At 41.8% G+C, this 22,381-nt stretch overlaps 1 protein-coding gene across 3 annotated transcripts in view; it reads left to right on the top strand.

Moving 5' to 3' along the window:
* The first annotated feature begins 509 nt into the window (after positions 1-509).
* LOC140730647 (bifunctional protein GlmU-like) overlaps positions 510-22,381 on the top strand; it is an 84,502-nt gene continuing 62,630 nt past the window's right edge. The window contains exons 1-2 of one of the 3 annotated variants that reach the window (XM_073051374.1): positions 510-625; positions 1,189-1,301. Coding sequence is in view for 2 of the 3 variants with exons in the window: in XM_073051371.1 (XP_072907472.1) it covers positions 536-625 (90 nt within the window). In the remaining variant the exon portion in view is untranslated. The remainder of the gene's footprint in view (positions 626-1,188; positions 1,302-22,381) is intronic. The other 2 variants (XM_073051371.1, XM_073051370.1) reach the window with 2 other exon arrangements.

Genomic DNA, 22,381 nt, shown 5'->3' with positions numbered 1-22,381 from the left:
CATGATTCTCTAAATGACCATAGTTCCAATCTCTAAGAATCTTTTCCAACAGCTTTCCCACCACAGACGTAAGGCTCACTGGTCTATAATCACCCAGACTATCCCTACTACCTTTTTTGAACAAGGGGACAACATTCACCTCCCTCCAATCCTCCAGTACCATTCCCATGGACAACAAGGACATAAAGATCCTAGCCAGAGGCTCAGCAATCTCTCCCCTCGCCTCACTTCAGGCTGCCTACCCCGAGGGGTACAGGTTGGGGAACACATGGGAGAAATCGTGCAGTGGCAAAATCTAATTTCAGTTCCGTTACTACAGGAGCATACTGATTTGCCCGTGACCATTGCCCACACTCCCACCCCACCTTGCCGTCAATGTTCTCAGCAAACTTACCAACAGTTGCTCAGGAAACACCCACGTGATCAGACTGAGCCAACTTGTGGTCTGCTTGACACCCACTCTGACGTGTTCCCAAATCCCACACCCCTGTCTTCTAATTATTCCCCACGTAATCCTCGCCCTCTGCCCGGTCGCATGAATACCTTCACTGAACTCACTTCCTCGGCGATTAGAGGAAATGGCAAAGGAAAAACCCCATTCTTCCACATGCCAGTTTATCAGAAGGTAATTATTTTGAATTGGAAAGTTGAAATAATATTATCTCCACGGCTGATATACATAAAGAAATTAGGCAGGTTTTAAAATCAGTTAACAATGAATTTTAAAAGCAATTAATGGGTTAAATATAAGACGCACAGTATCCCGTTCAGCGGTGGCAGACAATTCGGGAAGTACGTAAAGCCGATGATTATGAATTTCTAGCTTATGCTACGTGCATATTTCATTCGTGTTATGAATGCAACCCCACCACACACAAACACAAGAACCGGGAGTGCTTGGACACCGCTCGCCTCTCGGAATCTTTCCAAATCCAATGACCCGGAACATGTCGAGGCGGTTTTTTTAAAAAAAAGAGAGAAATAAATCTTAGATTATCCCGGAACTGAAAACAAAATCGATAGAGAAATTCTGAAAACAAGCGCGAAATAAAGAGTAAGAGCGTTGGAGTAATATCAACACTTTTATTGTTGGTTAATATAATCTACTTATGTTGAAACATTCGGATGAATAAAGCAACTGGTGGTCCTTTGTGAAACAAAACTTGTCTCGCTATTTACACGTTGCAGCAAACACCAATGCTTGCAGTGGGTTGAGTGCGTGACCTTCAGGCTAAGCCGCCGATTGTCAGCACGCCTGGGTTGACGGGGATCGTCCCGGGAATATTTGTTGTTGAGGAATGGTGAGTTAACGTCGGACAGTTTACTTTGGTTCATAATTTATTTGATAACAGCACCGAGGTAAGCTAATGGCACGCATCTTCTTCTCGTCAGAGGATCATAGAAATACTTACTGGCCGCTCCATAAGCGTGCAAAGTGTTTATAAAGTCGGAGTCTGGAAAATCGTGCGTCCCGGGCGGTGCAAAGAGGCTGCCTTATAATAAAAGGTTTTTCACCGCGTTGGTGAAACAACCTCTCAGTTATTTAACCATCTATATAAACTCCGTTAATTCGACTAATCCTACCATAGTGGGTTTTTTTTTAAGTGACTTCTCTTCTATTTCAATAATGGAGGTTCCCGGGGATTGCACGATGTCTGTCAAAGTGGACTCCTGAATATTTCTGGGGAGCGGTTTACAATTACAGTCACATGATGCAGAAACTCGAACAAGGCTGTTGATCGTAATGGGAACAGCGAGGTACTCTGGGCATGTGGTTCATACCTAGAACATAGACTTCTGCAGCACGTGACAGGCCCTTCGATTGTGCCAATCGTGTATTCGTGTAAAAACTGGCAAGAGTTCCCCTACCGCATCGCCCTCCATTTTGCTCAGCTCCATGTACCTATCTAAGAGGCTCTTAAAAGACCCTGTCGTGTCCACACATCACACACAAATGATAATGTCTTTGTTCTTTCTGGCCTAGTGACTTACTTTGCACCTGGGCAAATACAGTACAAGTTAGCTCCTGGAGTAAGGTTGAAGGGAACTGGTTATATTCTAAGGCAACAGTGAGAGGGATGGGAAAGCAATGGAGAATTGCCATAATGGTGCAGGAATATCTGTGTGTTCTTTCTTTTAGAGCTCCTGTTTATGGATTATGTGGTGAGAGGAACCACTTAACTTCTTTCTCAAGGCCACTTTCGAGGGTTGTTATGACCATTTAGAGGGAAATGAGATTGGATCTGAAATCACAGCTGTTTGTGCCATCATCTCCGATCACTACTTTCCCATCTCCTACAAAAATTAATCTTAATAACACTTTTCATACAAATGATGTAGTTCAAAGTACTTTACAATGGGATAAAATGCAATAGGTACACTTTATAGAACAGATACAAATAACATATTTTCATATGAAGCATTAATGAGATGAAATTAAAGTGTTTCTTTTTGGATAGTAAACCAGTTGGCTTAAATCTCCATGCCCAGGAGAATGCAATTGATTTTGTTTCAACAGCTAAGGTTTATATGGTCCATTCAATGTAACAAAACATCCCAAGCAGTTTTACAGAAATATTAGACAATATCGCATAAGCTGATACTTGAGTGGATGGATAAAAGGGATATTTTTTGTTTAGAGGCACAGCACGATAATGGGCCCCTTACGGCTCAGCGAGCCTGTGGTGCCTAATTAGACCCGTATGACCAGTTGAACTACCGACCCACACGTCTTTGGAAAGTGGAGGAAACCCACCCAGTCACGGGGAGGACATACAAACCCCTCGTGGACAGGGGTGGAATTGAACTCCGATTGCTAGCACTGTAATAGTATCACGCTAACCATTATGCTACTGTGCTGAACTGAGGAAGGAAAAATGCTGACATTTGTGACATTTCCTGTGACGTTTCTGGATTTATTACAGCTTGCTTCTATCCTTTAGGCCATGTGAACAGAGATCATTTTGTTCAGCGTTATATTTCTTCCCTCATGGAGTTCCTACTCCAGAGACTTGAGTGTCTACTGAAAACTGGGGGAGTCTGCACCGCCTTTTTTTAGATAAACCTGTTTGCCTTCCGCCAGATTCTCCTTCCTATTCCAGTGAGTGCAGGAGATTCCTCTTGCCACCTGGGCTCATAGTTGTTCTTCACCCAAAGAACTGAAATAAATGTAAGACGCAAGAACTTGGCACTAAAATCTCAGATCTTTATAGAACATAGAATAGTACAGCACATTACAGGCCCTTCAGCCCACAACGTTGTGCTGACCCTCAAACCCTGCCTCCCATATCACCCCCCCACCTTAAATTCCTCCGTATACCTGTCTCGTAGTCTCTGAAACTTCACTAGTGTATCTGCCTCCACCACTGACTCAGGCAGTGCATCCCTCGCACCAACCACTCTCTGAGTGAAAAACCTTCCTCTAATATCCCCCTTGAAGTTCCCTCCCCTTACCTTAAAGTCATGTCCTCTTGTACCGAGCAGTGGTGCCCTGGGGAAGAGGCACTGGCTATCCACTCTATCTATTCCTCTTAATATCTTGTACACCTCTATCATGTCTCCTCTCATCCTCCTTCTCTCCAAAGAGTAAAGCCCTAGCTCCCTTAATCTCTGATCATAATCCATACTCTCTAAACCAGGCAGCATCCTGGTAAATCTCCTCTGTACCCTTTCCAGTGCTTCCACATCCTTCCTATAGTGAGGCGACCAGAACTGGACACAGTACTCCAAGTGTGGCCTAACCAGAGTTTTATAGAGCTGCATCATTGCATCGCGACTCTTAAACTCTATCCCTCAATTTATGAAAGCTAACACCCCGTAAGCTTTCTTAAGTACCCTATCTACCTGTGAGGCAACTTTCAGGGATCTGTGGACATGTACCCCCAGATCCCTCTGCTCCTCCACACTACCAAGTATCCTGCCATTTACTTTGTACTCTGCCTTATCTCATTGTTTCACAGATATTGTTGTGCATGTTTCCCTAAATTACAAATATTGACTGTGAAGCTTTATGTTTTTAAAGTTGTGTAAATGTGAGTTACTTTGGGCAATGCTTTTTATTCCTGTTGTCACCAACCACAGCACATCTCCAACCTGCAGTTACTCACTTACAGTCCATGAGTGAATCATGTGTGCTACCTTGCTTAAAACTTCCTGATTAATTTTGACTTCAAACAGTACTTCAGGTGAAGCTTGTGCAGTTTGTTCCCTTTATTTAAGAAAGGACACATAATATTGGAGACTGACCGAAAGAGAGACCATAAGATCAGAAGATGTAGGGGCAGAATTAGGCCATTTAGCCCATCAGGTCTGTTCTTCTATCTCTTCATAGCTGATTCATTACTAAATAAGAATCTATCCAGTGAGTCGGCCTCCACAGCCAATGAATTCCACAGATTTGCCAGTCTCTGGCTAAAGAAAGGCCTCTTCGTCTCTGTCCAGAGGCTGTGTCCTCTGGTTTTAGACTCCCCCGCTACAGGAAGCATCCTCTCCACATCCACTATACGGTATGGCTAATTCTTGGGTGAAAAGATTGTCGTGTCATAAGTAACGAAGGGAGTTGGCTCTCTATTCGTTGGAAATGAGAAGACGAGGGGTGATCTTATGAAAACATATAAGACCTTAAAGGGACCGTAGCAAAGTAGATAAGGGATGTGGTACAATATAAGAGAGTGATCATTTAAGACAGATGCTTAGGCATTTCTTCTTCCGGAAGATGGTAAATCTTGGGAATTCTGTACCCTGGAGGTTTATGGAGGCTGGATCACTGGGGGTATGTAATGAGGAAGTAGCTAAATACTGGATCAAGGAGTTCATGGTAATGGGGAACTGGCAGAAATGAGGATCATGTTGAATGCCAGGGCAGGATTGAGGGGCTGGGATATTCACAGCTCTTCTTGTCTGGTGCCAACCTCCCCATTACTGACTGTCATGGACAGAGTATTGCAGGACAGTCTCAGTAAAGTTGATCGTAGTCACATCGACCACTTCTGTTCCTCTGCAGTTATAGATGTGACTAACCTTGCCATCTCTTTTTATCAAATTTCCACATGATACAGACACTGTGCGGCGAGATTGCATGCTTCAACGTGACGGGGGTGCAATGCAGATTCAGGCAGAATTATCATTGCTTTTTAAGTGTAATTTCAAGCTCTTATTATATCTTGGGGTCAGGCGATTCATCTAATGGGGTTCAGACAGTTCATGGAATTATTGCTTGTTAATCAGCTCCAGGTATCTTCTATTTTTGTCAACAGCCTTTCTACAATTAATTTGCAAATGATTTTGCAATGGCATAAATATTCATCAACAATTTCAGACCGACTGCACTACTGAATACTTCTCTTCTAAGTATGGCACAATTAAGGCCTTTATGGTTTCTCATATATGGGGCATCTATTATTCCATATTACATTATAAAATAATTGCTGGTATTTGAAACTCTTCCTGTCTAACAATCGGAAAAGTCTTTTTTTAGAATTCTCCCTCCTCGTCTAGTTCCTTCCTTCCACTTATAAAGGAATTGATTCATTGCATATTGTTCCACTGTGCCAGCTTCAATCTAGCCCCTTACTCAAGTGGTTATCCTTGTATTAGCCGAGTGAGTATTTCTCGGCCGCATGAGGCAAATTGCATTGTCTTGATCCTGCCCTCAGCCAGTGTCCAGGGGACTGTAGATTGTGACTAGAGTAAGAACTCAGGGCAATTTTACTTTGCTCTTCTGTGGTCCACAGACTTTTTGATCATCTGGAATATCGAACCTTTATGTTGCTGAGATCATTGTGTTCAGTGCACACATGCAGGGTCTATGTGGCCGTGTTATACGTTGGCTGTTGCATTTACCAGATAAGCAAAGGAACAGCTTTGATGTAAGCTCCCATTCTACCTCGGTTAATGCATTTGCAGGGTTGAAGTTGCGGCCGTTTAAAAAAAGTCATTCTAAGTCCAGAGTATGAAATCAGTCTGCAGGTTTGGTAAACTTCCTGCTGCAGGTGTTGGGTTAAAAAATCTGAATAGGTTAGGTTTGGTGATGTTCTGGCAGTTTGACAAAAGGAACTCTTTTGGCATGGTGGTATTATTGATTCCTGGAGCTGCCTTTTCCAGTATTGGAATCAGAACCAGGTTTATTATCACCGGCATGTGTCGTGGAATTTGTTAACTTAGCAACAGCAGCAGTACAATGCAATACGTAATATAGAAGAAAGAGAACAATAATAAATAAATAAGTTAATCAATTACAGTACATATATATAATGAATAAATTAAAAACAGTGCAAAACCAGAAATAGTATATATTAAAAAGTGAGGTAGTGTTGATGGGATCAATGTCCATTTGGCAATCGGATGGCAGAGGGGAAGAAGCTGTTCATTTGCCAGGTGCTGCTGCTGGGAAAATCCTGGAAAGCTGAGCATTTAGGCCACTTTAGATTGTTCTTCCTCTGCAATGAGTGCTCCTGATTTTGTACTATCCACGGGGACTTCTCCAGTTGCCAGCCACATGGCTTCCTGACCAGTGCCCATAATTTTAGGCTATTGTGCCTCCTCTCAGGCATATATTTGTGCGCTGACTTCTTGCTGTTTGCCTTCTTGATGGGCTGTCCTTACGTAACGAGCACACTTTCCAGAAGCTTATCCCAGACCCTTCAGGGCTGCTTGCAGTATTCAGTACTCAGGAGAGTGATCGGTACCTCTGACAGTCTAGCATGTGGTTCTTTTCACTGTCAAGTTGCCTGTCCAGCAGAAAAGCAGTAGAGATTTGTAAATAGGCCTTGTCTCATTAATTATAAAACAAAGGTAATTTAAGCATCATACATTATAGCCATGCTACTTATTCGCGATAATCGCAAAAGAGGAGAAAAACAGTGGCAGAGAAGTTTGACTGATTTCACCGCCTACCACTCAGTACTGCATGTGCTCTATTTCTCTGCAACCTTCCTATTATACGTAGGAGAACAGAAAATGGGCTCAAAGATATCAAGGACTTAGCTGCATCCCATATACGTGTCGGCTTTGACATAAATGACCGTTTGTTCACCGCCACTGAGGTCTAAGTTACGAAATTCTCCACTGAATGGCACCAGAAGGATAGCAGTGGCTCGAGGATTCATCTCACTGCCACCACCTTCAATGCATTCGGGATGGGCAAGTGCTGGGCGAACCAGCTACATTTTCATTCTGAGTAAGAACAAAAGAGAGCCAAGGACAAGTCAATCAAGACACAAGAGAGTACAGATGCTGTAATCTGAAGCAACAAACAACCTGTTGGAGGAATACTGCAGGCCAGGCCGCATCTGTGGAGGCAAAAGGACGATCACCATTTAAGGGCAAGTCCTGTGTCTTTGTGTTTGAATTAAATGAACCATTTACACTTAGACACCAGGCTCTACATAACGTTCCGGGACACTTTCTGCATCCGATGTGTGTCTTTGACTATGTCAGAAAAAGCTAGAGTCACCTGTGACTAAAAGCTGGCCCCGTTGTGTTACCAGGGTGCGTAGTGATCCCCAGGATGTCAGGGATAGTGGATAAGAGGATCTAAATGCATTTGAATGTCAGAATGAGATGACGAGAGGTTCCCTCATTGGAGATGGTCATTGCCTAGCACGTGCGGTATAAATGTTACCTACCAAACGGTGGTATGCCTGAATCGTTTCCAAGTCTTACTGGAAATGGGGATGACCCACTTCATTATCTGAGGAACTGCGCATAAAAAATATTGAACAATGATTTATTCAGGGAGAGATCAGCATGTGGCCTAGTTTATATGCAGCTCCAGATCTATTGTACTATGTTTACTTACGCCTTTAGTTTTAAAGCTAAAATGAATATAACTGAGTGGACCAGTAAAATGTGCTGGCAATGCTGGTCGTCTGCAGGACCCCTGACAATTAAGCCTTCAGCCAGTCCTCGTCTTCATATGCACAGTGTGTGTGACTTGTCTCCCTAATGATCGCTTTCAGACTCAAGGGAACCTCTCCATCCAGTATTACACATGGTCTGGAACAAACAATAACCACAAGGGATAACTTGTTTTAGAATATCTTACTAAAAGTGGCATATGACCCACAGATAAAATGCAGATCAAGTGAGTGAGGTCCCTGTGTAGTTATTTTCATAATACTTATTTACATGACAGAGGAATAAACCATCCTGCGTACAGCATTCAGCTCAATCATCCGAATCTTTGTGAAAGGTGTTGCAATTTTTTAAGTGTCCTCATGCAGAGCGTCGTCTGAAAAGTGTTTGTTCCTAAGTCTATAAGATGGTCTCATTGAAAATATATAACAGCTGAAGGTCATTAAACAGTCTTGTAAAAACTAATCTAAAAAAGTTTTTATTCCCTTAATTTTCCATGTTAAAAAAGCCTTATCCAAAGATGATGGTTTAAAAAAGAAATTAGAATAAATATTACTAGAAAGTAAAAAATCATTTAATTCAAAAAATCTATGAAATTGAAACCAAATTTTTAAAGTATGTTTAACAATAGGGTTAAGAGCTTCTGGAGAGCGAAAACGGAAGAGGAGCTCCTAATAAAGAAGCTAACGAAAACCCCATTACTGAATTTTCCTCCAGCTGTAACCATGAAGGGCGATCTTGGTCGTCTATATCATAAATCCAAAAAGTAACATAACGAATATTAATTGCCCAATAATAAAATCTAAAGTTTGGTAAAGCCAGTCCTCCATCTTTTTTTGATTTTTGCAATAAAGGTTTATTCACTCTAGAGCTTTTATTATTCCAAACATAAGACAAAATCAGAGAACCTATTTTATCAAAAAATGTTTTTGGAACAAAAGAGGGAACTGCTTGAAATATATATAAAAATTTTGGTAGAATAACCATTTTTATAGCATTTATTCGACCTATCGATGACATCGACATAGGTGACCATTTAGAAAGCGCCTGTTGAGTATATTCAACTAAAGGGAAGAAATTATACCTATATAGGTCTTTAAAATTTTTTGTAATTTTTTTATTACAATTTGTAATATTTGTGACAGCTGTAACACAGAAGTGGCTACTCTAATTCATATGTTTTAGTCATGTGTAGGTTTAAATAATTTTTGGAGGGATGTGTTTGGAATATTATCTAAAGTTATAGATATGGATGTTCAACCTAATCCATTTACAGCAATTTTTGGGATTATTCCAGAGGAAGCAAGCAAAGTGTCTGCTTCCGCCCAACATGTGATAGCTTTTTCAACTTTACTGGCTAGGAGAGCTATTTTGCTACACTGGAAGGAATCTAACCCACCTACTGTTTTCTATTGGCTCTCCTCCATTATGTCATGTCTAAGCTTGGAGAAAATTAGAAGCCGGACATTTGATACATCCTTTAATTTTGAACAAGTCTGGTGACCCTGTATTCAATATTTTCACATGATTTAATTTATTTTTACTTATTTATTTTTCTTTATTCTCTTTGGGGAAAATCCTTATCCATGAAGGTTGGGAGATGACTGGAAAGATGTGTTTTTTTCTCTCTCTCTTTTTTTTCTAATTTTATCCTCAATTGGACTGCCCAATCTTTCTTTTTCTTTCCTTTTTTTCTTTCTCTTTTTTTTTTGTTTCAGTTTAGTTAGTTAGTGGGGGTTTTTTTTCTTTATCAATAAAATTTCCAATCTTTTTTTTATGATTGCTATGAGGAGTTGTAGTTTATTTTGACCATTGTATATATAACAGCATAATATTCTACCTATTTGATTTTGACATTATATACTTTCTGTTTTTACTATTGCTGTTTATATGTCTTGTATATTATCTACTTGTTAAACTCCTCTTCCGATTTGTATATTCTTTGTTTAAAAAAAAAGAAAAAAAAACAGTTGAAGGTCATTCAGACCATCACATCCATGCCCATCGAAGAGAACGGTGTCCCATCTTCCAACATCTAATCACATAGCTTTGCAAGTTGCAGCTCTGCGACCACACATCCAAGTACTGCTTAAATCTGATAAGGATTCCTTTAACACTCTCCCAGGCAGTCACTTCCATGTCCCTATCACACTCTGGGTGAAAATATGTTTTCGTATCTTCTTCGAATAATTCTCATTTGTTTGTGCTGGGGAGGCGGATTTGGGGGACAATGCACCTGTTCCATTTTTGTTCATTTTATTTTGTGCAGGGAGGAGTGATTTGCGGGTTGATGATTGTGCTGCTGTTCTTTTCCTTGGTTTCATGGCTATCTGAAGAAGAAGAATTTCAAAGTTGTGTACTTTGATAATAAATGAACTTTTGAACCTTTGAAATCCATGCTTCTTGAATTTTGACTTATCTCTGAAGAAAAATTGGCCCTTCTTGTTTACTCTCTCTAGATCATTCATAATTTGCAGTAGTTTACCTAAGCATGCCCTCTGTCAATTCTCTTTCAGAGAAAACCGCACAGGCAATCCAATTTTTTTCTCATGATGCTTATTTTTTGGACCTGGTAGCAAAAGAAGCAAGCAGGGATAGTTGGGACAACAGTTCTCTTGAAAATGTTGGATTGCACAGTGAGAGAGAGATTTCAAAAGTGAGTGGGGGACAGACGGGACAACTTGCACATCACAGTTTTCTTGGAGACGTTTGATTTGTGCATAATTAGGCACTCGGCAAGGGCCAATAAAAAATTAGATTTAAGCGGAGTGGCCATTGTTTTAGTGGGCCTGTGTTGGAGTGGGGTTTTGGCAAAGAAAGGCGGAGGCTATAGGCAGATTTTTTTTTCATTTAATTTCCCTTTCTTTCTTATTGCATAGTTAGAGCCGTGGGGATTGTAGGCAGGATAGTTGAATGCTCCTCTTGCAGGATGTGGGAAGGCAGGGAGAGCGCCAGTGACCCTGATGACCACACCTTCAAGAAGTGCATCCAGCTGCTTCTTCTTACAGCCCATGCTAAAGAACTGGAGCTGGAGCTGGATGAATTTCAGATCAGTTGGGAGGCTGAGGGGTTGATGGACTGGACTAACAGGGAGGTAGTTTACACCCCAGGGGCAGGACACTGATAACTGGGTGCCTATCAGGAGATGGAAAAGGGATAGGTAGGAGTGCAGAGTCCTCCTGTGGCTATTCCCATCAACAACAGGGATACCACTTTGGATACAGTTGGAATGATCTAGCAGAGGAAAGTCACCGTGGCACTGAATCTGGCTCCATGGCTCAGAAGGGGAGGGGGAAGAAGAGGTGAGCAGAAGTGATTGGGGAGTCATTGGTTAGGGACACTGACAGGAGGTTCTGTGAAGATTCCCTCCTGGGTAACAGGGTCAGGGCTGCCAGGGATTGAATCCACATCATTCTTGGGGGAGGGTAAGCAGCCAGAGTTTATAGTTTACGTTTGGACCAATGACGTCTGCAGTAAGAATGATGAGGTCCTCAAAGTGCGTTCCGGGAGTGAATTGCTAAGTGAGGTGGTAAATTGGATTAGACATTGGCTTTGTGGGAGAAGCCAGAGAGTGATGGTAGATGGTTACCTCTCTGACTGGAGGCCTGTGACTATTGGTGTGCCGCAGGGACTGGTGCTGGGTCTGTTGTTGCTTGCCATCTATATCAACGATCTGAATCCGAATCAGAATCTGGTTTACTATCACCAGCATGTGTTGTGGTGAGGCCGAGAGGGGGATCTTTGATGACTCGGCATCTCAGGATCTCCATACTTCCACCCAGGCTTGTAGTGATGATGATCATTTGTGATATGGTGCAACTCAAACTACCTGCGTCTCAATATCACCAAGACCAAGGAGATGGTGGTGGACTTTAGGAGATCTAGGCCTCATATGGAGCCAGTGATCATTAATGGAGAATGTGTGGAGCAGGTTAAGACCTACAAGTATCTGGGAGTACAGTTAGACGAGAAGCTAGACTGGACTGCCAACACAGATGCCTTGTGCAGGAAGGCACAGAGTCGACTGTACTTCCTAAGAAGGTTGGCGTCATTCAATGTCTGTAGTGAGATGCTGAAGATGTTCTATAGGTCAGTTGTGGAGAGCGCCCTCTTCTTTGTGGTGGCGTGTTGGGGAGGAAGCATTAAGAAGAGGGACGCCTCACGTCTTAATAAGCTGGTAAGGAAGGCGGGCTCTGTCGTGGGCAAAGTACTGGAGAGTTTAACATCGGTAGCTGAGCGAAGGGCGCTGAGTAGGCTACGGTCAATTATGGATAACTCTGAACATCCTCTACATAGCACCATCCAGAGACAGAGAAGCAGTTTCAGCGACAGGTTACTATCGATACAATGCTCCTCAGACAGGATGAAGAGGTCAATACTCCCCAATGCCATTAGGCTTTACAATTCTACCGCCAGGACTTAAGAACTTTTTAAAAGCTATTATTAATGCTTTTTGAGATAGTGATTTAGATGCATATCATATTTTTTACTGAGTTAAGTATTGTATGTAATTAGTTTTGCTACAACAAGTGTATGGGACATTGGAAAAAAAGTTGAATTTCCCCATGGGGATGAATAAAGTATCTATCTATCTATCTATCTATCTATCTATCTATCTATCTCTCGTTGTCCTTCAAGACAGGCGGATGCCAACCACCTCCGCCATATATATTAAATAGTTAAATTAAAAATTGATGAAGGGTCTTGGCTTGATACGTCGACTGTTTGCTCTTTTCCAAAGGTGCTGCCTGGCCTGCTGAGTTCCTCCAGCATTTTGCGTGTGGTGCTTAAAAAAAGTAGTGAGGTGGTGTTCGTGGGTTCAATGTCCATTCAGAAATTGGATGGCAGAGGGGAAGGAGCTGTTCCTGAATCATTGAGTGTGTGCCTTCAGGCTTCTGTACCTCCTCCCTGATAGTCGCAATGAGAACAAGGCATGACCAGTGCGATGGGGGTTCTTAATGATGGATGCCACCTTTTTGAGGAATCATTCCTCGAAGATGTCCTGAATATTACGGAGGCTAATTCCCATGATGGACCTGACTAAGTTTACAATTCTGTGCAGCTTATTTCAATCCTGTGCAATAGCACTCCCATACCAGATGATGATGCAGCCAGTTAGAATGCTCTGCATGGTACATCTGTAGAAATTTGTGAGTGTCTTTGGTAACATACCAAATCTCTTCAAACTCCTAATGAAATATAGCTGCTGCTGCTTTCTTTGTAGCAGTTCTGTGTCTCTCTCTGCGGTCTCGCTAATGTTGTGCACAGCCCCAGCATTTATGCTATGCTTTTATATCTTATTTATGAATTATAGTGTAAGAAAAAAAACCTGATGTATATAAATATGAAAGATTCCAGACAGGTTAAAGATAAAGAGAACTTTCCAAGTATCAAAGACATTAATGACAAGGGGGATGTAGATCCAGCAGCTTCAAGTTGCTGGCTACAATTTCTTGGAGAATCTGTCCTGGTTCCAGCACAATGATGCAATCCTGACAGCAGCTCTACTTTGCTGGGAGTTTGAGGAGATTCAGGATGTCACTAAAGAGGCTTACAAATTTCTATAGGTGTACGACGGACAGCATTTTGACTGTTTAGCTTATTGCTTAATATGCAGGCTCCAATGCATAGGAGATGCTGCAACGGGTTATAAACTCAGCCATCATGGGCACAGTCTTCCCACTATTGAAAACACCTTCAAGCAGTGGTCCCTGAAGAAAGCAGTATTTATCACCAGGGACCCTCACCATCTGGGACATCTTCTTATTACCACCGTCGGCGAAGAGGTACAGGAATGTGAGGACCCACACTCAACGATTCATAAACAGTGTCTCTTCCTCTGCCATTAGATACATGAACCCATGAACGATACCTCGTTACAGCTTCTTTGAAATCTATAGGAATTTTATATCTTTGCACTGTGCAGCCGCTGCAAAGAAGCAAATTTCATGACACATAAGTCAGTGATAATAAATCTGATTGTGATTGTGGGTTAGTTGGTAGTACAGTCGGCCCTCCTTATCCGTGGGGGATTGGTTCCGGGACCCCCCGCAGATACCAAGAAACGCAGATGCTCAGGTCCCTTGTTTAGCCTGACCAGTCCCTTATTTAGGACCCAGCGGAACCCCAGACCTTATTTAACCTGTCTCAGCGCGGTGGGCATTAGGACCCAGCGGAACCCCAGACCTTATTTAACCTGTCTCAGCGCGGTGGGCATTAGGACCCAGCGGAACCCCAGACCTTATTTAACCTGTCTCAGCGCGGTGGACATTAGGACCCAGCGGAACCCCAGACCTTATTTAACCTGTCTCAGCGCGGTGGGCATTTGGACCCAGCGGAACCCCAGACCTTATTTAACCTGTCTCAGCGCGGTGGACATTAGGACCTGGCGCAGCTCTGAATCTGCAGTGTTTCTGTTCACGAAAATGATCACGATCATGACTGAAAATAAAGTGGAAGTAATAAGGCGATCGGAAAGAGGTGAAACGCCATCGGTCATTGGAAAAGCGTTAAGCTACAGTCGGTCAACGATCGGAACAATTTTAATGGAGCATGTGAAAGGCCCTGCCCCGATGAAAGCTACAATTATTATTAAGCAACGCAGTGGTTTAATTATTGAAATACATACGTTTCTTAAGTGTTTTATATATATAGAAAGGTAAAATGTATACTATATACTAAGACAAAAGTTTGACTAACTGACACTAAATAATACCGGATGTACCTGTTCCGGCTTCAAATCCGACTTAAAGACGGACTCAGGAATGGAACTCATTCATAACCCAGGGACTGCCTGTACTTTTAAATCATCTCTAGATTACTTATAGTACCCAATACAATGTAAATGCTATGTAAATAGTTGTTATACTGTATTGTTTAGGGAATAATGACAAGAAAAAATAGTCTGTACATGCTCAAACAATGAGTGCTGGAGAGAGAACTTCCGGGTTTTCCCGATCCGCGGTTGGTTGAATCCGCGGATAAGGAGGGCCGACTGTAATTGATACTATCAGACAGAAGTTGAGCAAAATGTAATTTGCAGGGGTTTGGAACTCACTGCCGATGACTACCAGTTAAGGAGGGAGAAAACCTCAGCACTGACAGGGCCCTTTCTCTGTGCCACAAATGACAATGATTCTTTGATAGAGATGAATAAAGTTGATGGTGGCACAAAACTGCGTCATTAACATCACAGAAAATGCAGTCTCTTTGTCCTGTGGTTCCATTTTGAATCTGCCAAGTGTGGGTTATCTGCCTTATTTTAGTTCCGTATTTCTGTTGGTATCACAGATTACCTGATCAGCTTATGTTTGTGAGGGGCCAAATATTTGTTTCAGGCAGATGCAGGGATGCCTGAAAAGGCTTCTTACCAAAGCGGTAGTGCCTCGAAAACAGGGAAAAATTAAGTGTAGAACATTGCCCAAAAATTGGTCCTTTCTGCATCCGCCTATAAAGTGCATGAACGGCAGAAACTAACCATCACATCCCCACCATGTTTTGCACTTTAAAATTGCCTGCTTTATAATTTATGTGATATGTAGCAGTCATGTTTTACTTCTAATCTGATATTGTTACCCTGCAAAGTTAGATCTATTATAAAATATTTTGATGTGCAATAAGATTTTAAGTTAAAGCCATTCTGAGTGCTTTTACCATTGAATATGCATTGTTTGCAAAATTCTCATCAATCAATACGTTCTGAATAGAATATTTTAACAGAGAGAGCTATTATGGAGCGAATGCACTACGAGAAATAATGTCTGACAACTTTTGAATTTGTGTGGAATATAACAGATACAATTTGCAGAACTTCAATTTGAAAACAGCAGGATTTGCCATTCACTCCTGGCCTTGGAACAAACTGAAAAGAAAATCAATACGGTGATAGCGTTATTGAAGGTAGAAACATGGGAAACCTTTGAAAAGACATCCTGTGCTTAATCTCTCTCACCTCTTGGAGATGAATAGATTTGGATGCTTGGGGTCAGCACCTGGTTTCATTACAGATTATTCAACTTCGTAAATATTATTACTTAAATTTCAAGTGCTTCACATTAGTAGTTGCAGATCATATTTTATAAATTAAGTCACTGATCTCACTTGCAATCTCAAAGCTACGACATAGAATGAAGTCATGAAATAGCCTGTTTCCAATTCCAGCTGCATATTTTTAAACCTGTATTTAATCCATTGAAACAGTCTCAGTTCTTTTGTTAAGGTTGATGAAAGTGGGCAAAGCACATTTTTCGTCAGAATTTCACTGTGTGTTGATATTTGTGAGGTAATGTATTGATCGATGTTGTATGATTTTTTTCCCCTTAGAAACGACATTGTGAAAAAAAATTAGGTGCTGCCAATGTCTGCATTTTCTTGGTGGCCAGTTCAGATGAACTAAAGACTTGAGGGCCAGAGAAGGCAGATAAACAAAACAAAACCTTTCAAAGCATATATTCAACAAGTAATAAATAATTGAAGTCCTTAAGAAAATGAAGCATTAATTCTCTTTCACTGTTGCCTCTTCTCTATACATTGACATTTTAATTTTTGTATTGTTGATTGTGGAATCAAGAACTCGAGGTGATAGGTTTAAGATGAGAAGGGACGATTTAATAGGAACTTCAAACCCGAGGGGCATCTTTTTCACCCAGATGGAGATCGGTATATAGAATGAGCTGCCAGAGGAAGTGGTTGAGGTAGGTACATGGATAGGAATGGTTTAGTGGAATATGGGTCAAACACGGGCATATGGGACCAGCTAAAATGGGAATTTTGGTTGACATGGACAAAGGGCCTGGTTCCACGCTGTATGACTCTTGGACTTTATTATTGTCTTTCATTCATAGACTTGATTTTCAAGGTGTTCCATGATATTTACTAAATTTTACTTTATGCTTCAGGATAGGTTATCTTAAGGAAATCTTGTGCCAATGATGTGAACTGTTGGCATGAGATCTCAAATCAACAGGGTGAGGTGGCCATTCCAATCTAATATAGATGACATACTGAACTGGGTAGATATATCATTGTACACTGTGCTTGCATCAAGTTAAGACTTTTGACATATTCACGTCCCAGAGCAACTTAAGGCCAACATATAGTCATTGCCAGTTTGAATACAACCAGATTAGATTACACATCAATAAAATGATCTGCTAATCTGTGTGTCAGCATCAGAATCAGGTTTATTATCACCGGCGTGTGATGTGAAGTTTATCAACTTAGCAGCAGCAGTTCAATGCAATACATAATCTAGCAGAAAGAAAAAAATACATAAAATCATAATAATAAATAAATCGGTAAATCAATTGCGTATGTTGAATAGATTTTTAAAAAGTGCAAAAACAGAAATAATGTATATTTTTTAAAAAGTGAGGTAGTGTCCAAAGATTCAATGTCCATTTAGGAATTGGATGGCAGAGGGGAAGAAGCTGTTTCACTGAGTGTGTGCCTTCAGGCTTCTGTACCTCCTACCTGATGGTAACAGTGAGAAAAGGCCATGTCCTGGGTGCTGGAGGTCCTTAATAATGGACGCTGCCTTTCTTGGCCTTGTTCTTCTGAAAACAATAATACAGTATGTGGTTCCCAGAAACGATGCATTTATCAGAGCAGTGGGAATTTTGGAAATTTCAGGAAGTGGGAGGGATGATCGAAGGCAAAGGTAATTCCATGTTATTTTCTTAAAACATAGGAGGATGTTGATATTTGGTGCAGTGACTGGGAGAAATTAACTTAATATTTAAAACAGATACACTGTTTCTTAGCAACTTCCTAAGTTCTGGAGGATCTCAGTGGGTCATACAGCATCTATGGAGGTAAAGGAATAATCAACAGTTTAAGTCAAGCCCCTCTTCTTTCCTCCAGCCTTTGTGTTGTTCCATATTCCAGCATCTGTAGATCCTTTGTGTCTTCTTTGGACGATCATGAGTCTGTAGATGGAATAAGTTGACTAACTAAAAGGCTTCTCATGTTCTTTGATTTCCTGCATTTATTACAGTCTCCGATACAAAAGACAGCACCAGGTTTGATGCTCGCAGTCATGTGCTCAAAGTTCAATTGGTTTTATTGTGATAGAGTCTGAATAGTAGAGTGCTTTCTTAAAATCTCTGATCAATAACTTCAGATAGAAGGATAACACTGCAAATACTTCTTTTTGGGAGCCCAATTCACTGACAGTGACAGAATGATAATTTACTGGTGCTGCTGATTGCTTTTGCTTATCTCTTATCTTCTCCATGTTCCATTGTTCAATCTCTTTCCTTTGATAGATGACAGGACCTAGGAGGGGAGACTGAGGGAGTGTTTGATAGTTAACACAAAGTCACTATCACCAAGAAATGAGCAGTTAGAAAGACAAATTGCCCTCCTTTCAAACACAAAATGTATTAACTGTCTCAGCTTTTAATTTGGGCATCTTAGGTTGATAATGCATCATCTCTTGTTCCTACTGAATACTGGGTATTTGCATCTAGTTGTTAGATTTACACATGATCAAAGATGTATTGTACAAGGTGGTATGGAACAGGATTAAAGCAGAAATGTCTGGTGATGGGATTTATATACTATTTTTTTTAACCATTGCAGTAATTTCTCTCCCCATCAAATGCTATCCAAATCTTTATTTCCCATTCTGATAAAGTGTAGGAATTCCCAAAATATTACTGCTCTTCCTATATGTTCAAACTTTAAGTGGGGTAGGCAATGTGCCTCAATAGGCAAACAGCAAATTTGCCTTACAAGGAACATTATCATGCTACTTGCATGATGTCTGATTGCGTGATTCTCAAAATCAGTAAAGCTGACATAATGTCATTGCTTATTTGGCAGGACTTTGATATAAAATTAGGAATGTTATAAATGACATTGGTGAGACAATATCTAGAATTTTGTGCAGAGAATTAATCTTACTTCATGAAGATTATAAATCGATTAGAAACCAAGTCTATTAGATTGATACAAGCCGCGTGAGGGTGCTCCAAAGGGGAAATTGGAAAGGCTAGCTTGTATCTGTTGGAGTTTAGATGAGTGAGATGTGAATTGATTTAAATAAAGAAGATTGATGGAGATCTTAGCTGTGGAGAGGATATTTACACTTACGGGAGAATCTAGAATTAGTGTCACTGTTTTATAAAATAAGTGGTCTTATTTAATATAATAGAAATATACTTTTCTTTCTCTCCGTGATGGTAATGAGTCTTTTAACCTCTTCCTCAAAGAGCAGTGGAAACTGATGCTTTAAATATTCTCTAGATGGAGGAATGTAGACTCGTAGTAATCAAGGGAATGAAAGGTTACAGTGGAGTGGGGTTTTACAGTAGCGCTGAGTTGATTCCTCACTCAGGTTCAAGAGCTTCTTGAGTGGTCAGGGAGTCTGAGTTATCCGGCATCGAAACTGGCCCAGCTTGTCCACGCTGACTGAGAAGCCCATCTAAACTCGTCCCTCTTGCCCACATTTTACCCATACCCCTCTAAGCCACCCAGTGGTGGAGCAAGCTTGAAGGGCAGAGTGCCTTGCTCCTGTCCCGCTTTCCCACGTTTCTAGTTCTCGTAGCCAGTCTCCCCCACCCCCACCCTGTTTAGACAAGTCTACTATTCCTTGTGTAAGACAGAGGCTCCAACAGTTTGCAGACTTATGCTCACGTTGGTCTGTAGCCAACTGTTGTTTGTGAAATGTACTTAGCATTGCACCTTTTAGTCGGATCTCTCCATTTTGTGTGCGGGACTGTTGATTTTATCGTAAGATGAGCTTTTGATTACCTTTTTCAACTAAATGTCCTCATAGTATTCATTCATATTTTCCTACCTCATTGAAAGAGGCTGTTTGGCCCATTGAATGTTGCTTCTCAGAGGAATCCCATTCTCTGCTTAATTTCCTTTAACTTATTCTCTCATACATGATCATGAGTACCCACCCCCTCTCCCCAACCCAATTCACTCACCAGCCATCCACACTTGCAGCGGCTAGTTGAAGTAACAGCCCTGTACCTTTGGGACACAGGAGGAAACTGAGGGACTGGATGGAAACGTGTGGCCATTGGAAGAACTTAGAAGCTCCCCACGGAGGTCACGATGGAATCTGTGTCGCTGGTGCTGCAAGGCAGCTGCGTTACTCACAGTGACTCAGTGTCACCATCACGGTGAATTCTAGTGGTGAGGTGAAAATTACTGACCTTGACATTGAGGCAGCATTGACAGGTGGGGCCTCAAGGACTCGGGGTAAAATTAAAATGAATGGGGCATCCATTTGTATCTCACTCAAGGATGATTGTCGTGGCAGGAAGTCAATCATCCCAGACCTAGTATATCTCTACAGGAACTCCTCAGGGTAATGTCCCAGGCCCAACTATATTCAGCCGTTTTAGAAATGATCTTTCTTCAGTCAGAACATCAGAAAGGCAGGAGGTGTGGCTTGCTGATGGCTGCACAATAGTCAGATCAGCCCACACCTGGACAGCATGCTTTAGACAACGTTCAGGAACTGTGTGATAAGTGGCAAGGGCCTGGTGATGAGCACCTGTAAACTGAGAGTATCTGACCAGCTACCCTTGACATTCAGTTACATAACCATCACTGAAGGCCCAATATCAATGTCCTGTGGTCAGTACTGACCAGAAATTCAATTAGATTAGGCCTTGTAAATATTGAGGCTAAAAGAGCAGGTCAGAGTCCGAAGATCCTATGGCCAGTGACACGTTCCCTGACATCCATGGTCTTTTCTAGCACCTACAAGGTATAAGTCAGGAGTGTAATGGAATAATCTCCATTTGCCTGTATGATGAGTGCACTTTCGAATAACCCTCAAGAAGATGAACTCTTCCCGGGACAATGAGAATCAAAGAAAAAGCTGCAGTTGCAGGAAGTCAGAAATAAAAACACAATCGCTTCTTGGCCTTTTGGCTAAGATCAAGTGTAGAAATAAAAACAGAAGTTTTTGGCAGTGTGGAGGATCAGAGGGATCTTGGGGTTCAAGTCCATAGGACACTCAAAGCTGTTACGCAGGTTGACTCTGTGGTTAAGAAGGCATACGGTGCATTGGCCTTGTATCAATCATGGAATTGAATTTAGGAGCCGAGAGGTAATGTTGCAGCTATATAAGACCCTGGTCAGACCCCACTTGGAGTACTGTGCTCAGTTCTGGTCGCCTCTCTACAGGAAGGATGTACAATCATAGAAAGGGTGCAGAGGAGATTTACAAGGATGTTGCCTGGATTGGGGAGCATGCCTTATGAGAATAGGTTGAGTGGACTCGGCCTTTTCTCCTTGGAGTGACGGAGGATGAGAGGTGACCTGATAGAGGTGTATAAGATAATGAGAGGCATTGATCATGTGGATAGTCAGAGGCTTTTTCCCCAGGGCTGAAATGGCTAGAACAAGAGGGCACAGTTTTAAGGTGCTTGGAAGTAGGTACAGAGGAGATGTCAGGGGTAAGTTTTTTATGCAGAGAGTGGTGAGTGCGTGGAATGGGCTGCCGGCAACGGTGGTGGAGGCGGATATGATAGGGTCTTTTAAGAGACTTTTGGATAGGTACATGGAGCTTAGAAAAATAGAGGGCTATGTGTAAACTAGGTAATTTCTAAGTAAGGACATTTTCAGCACAGCTTTGTGGGCCAAAAAGCCTGTATTGTGCTGTAGGTTTTCCATGTTTCTGTGTTTCTAGAACATACTAAGCACTCACTGCAGCATCTGTGGAATGAAAAATGGAGTTGATGTTGGAGAATCTTTGCCAGAACTGGGAAAGAGATTAAGCAAAGATCATCTTAAATTGCACAGCAAGATGTGTGTGGTGTGTTGCTTCCCAGGTGCCAGGGTACGGGACGTCTCGGATCGGGAGCAGAGTATTCTGATGGGAGAGGGTGAACAGCCAGAAGTCTTGGTACACGTTGGTGCCAATGACATAGGTAGAAAAAGGGAGGAGGTCCTGAAGAGAAAATTCAGGGAGTTGGAAGGCAGGACCTCCGGGGTAGTAATCTCAGGATTGCTGCCTGTGCCACGTGCTAATGAGTGCAAGAATAGCATGATCAGGCGTATTAATGCATGGCTGAGAGACTAGTGTAGGGGGCAGGACTAAGGGTTCCAGGATCATGGGGGCCTCTTCTGGGGGAGGCGACCTGTACAAAAAGGACGGGTTACACCTGAACCCAAAGGGGTCCAGTATCCTAGCAGGCAAGTTTAATAGGGTTGTTAGAGAGGGTTTAAACTAATTTGGCAGGGGGAACTGGAGTGATAGGGCTGAGGAACGGGAAAACAGAAATAAATCAAAGATAATGTGCAACAGAGATGATAGAAAGGACAGGCGGGAGATGAGGCACAATCACAGCCGGTGGGATGAGTTACAGGGCAATAGAGGCATGGTGCAGGTAAAACAGAAAGCAACTGGACTGAAAGTGTTCATTTGAATGCATGCAGCATGAGAAATAAAATGGAAGATCTTGAAATTCAGCTACAGATTGGCAAATATAACGTTGTGGCCATCTCTGAAACTTGGCTAAAGGGTGGCTGCCATTGGGAATTGAATGTCCAAGGATATACG

This window comes from Hemitrygon akajei, chromosome 7, assembly GCF_048418815.1.
Source record: "Hemitrygon akajei chromosome 7, sHemAka1.3, whole genome shotgun sequence".
NCBI classification, from domain to species: Eukaryota; Metazoa; Chordata; class Chondrichthyes; order Myliobatiformes; family Dasyatidae; genus Hemitrygon; species Hemitrygon akajei.
Note: the sequence above shows the minus strand (reverse complement) of the source record. Positions and strands in the feature narration are given on the sequence as shown.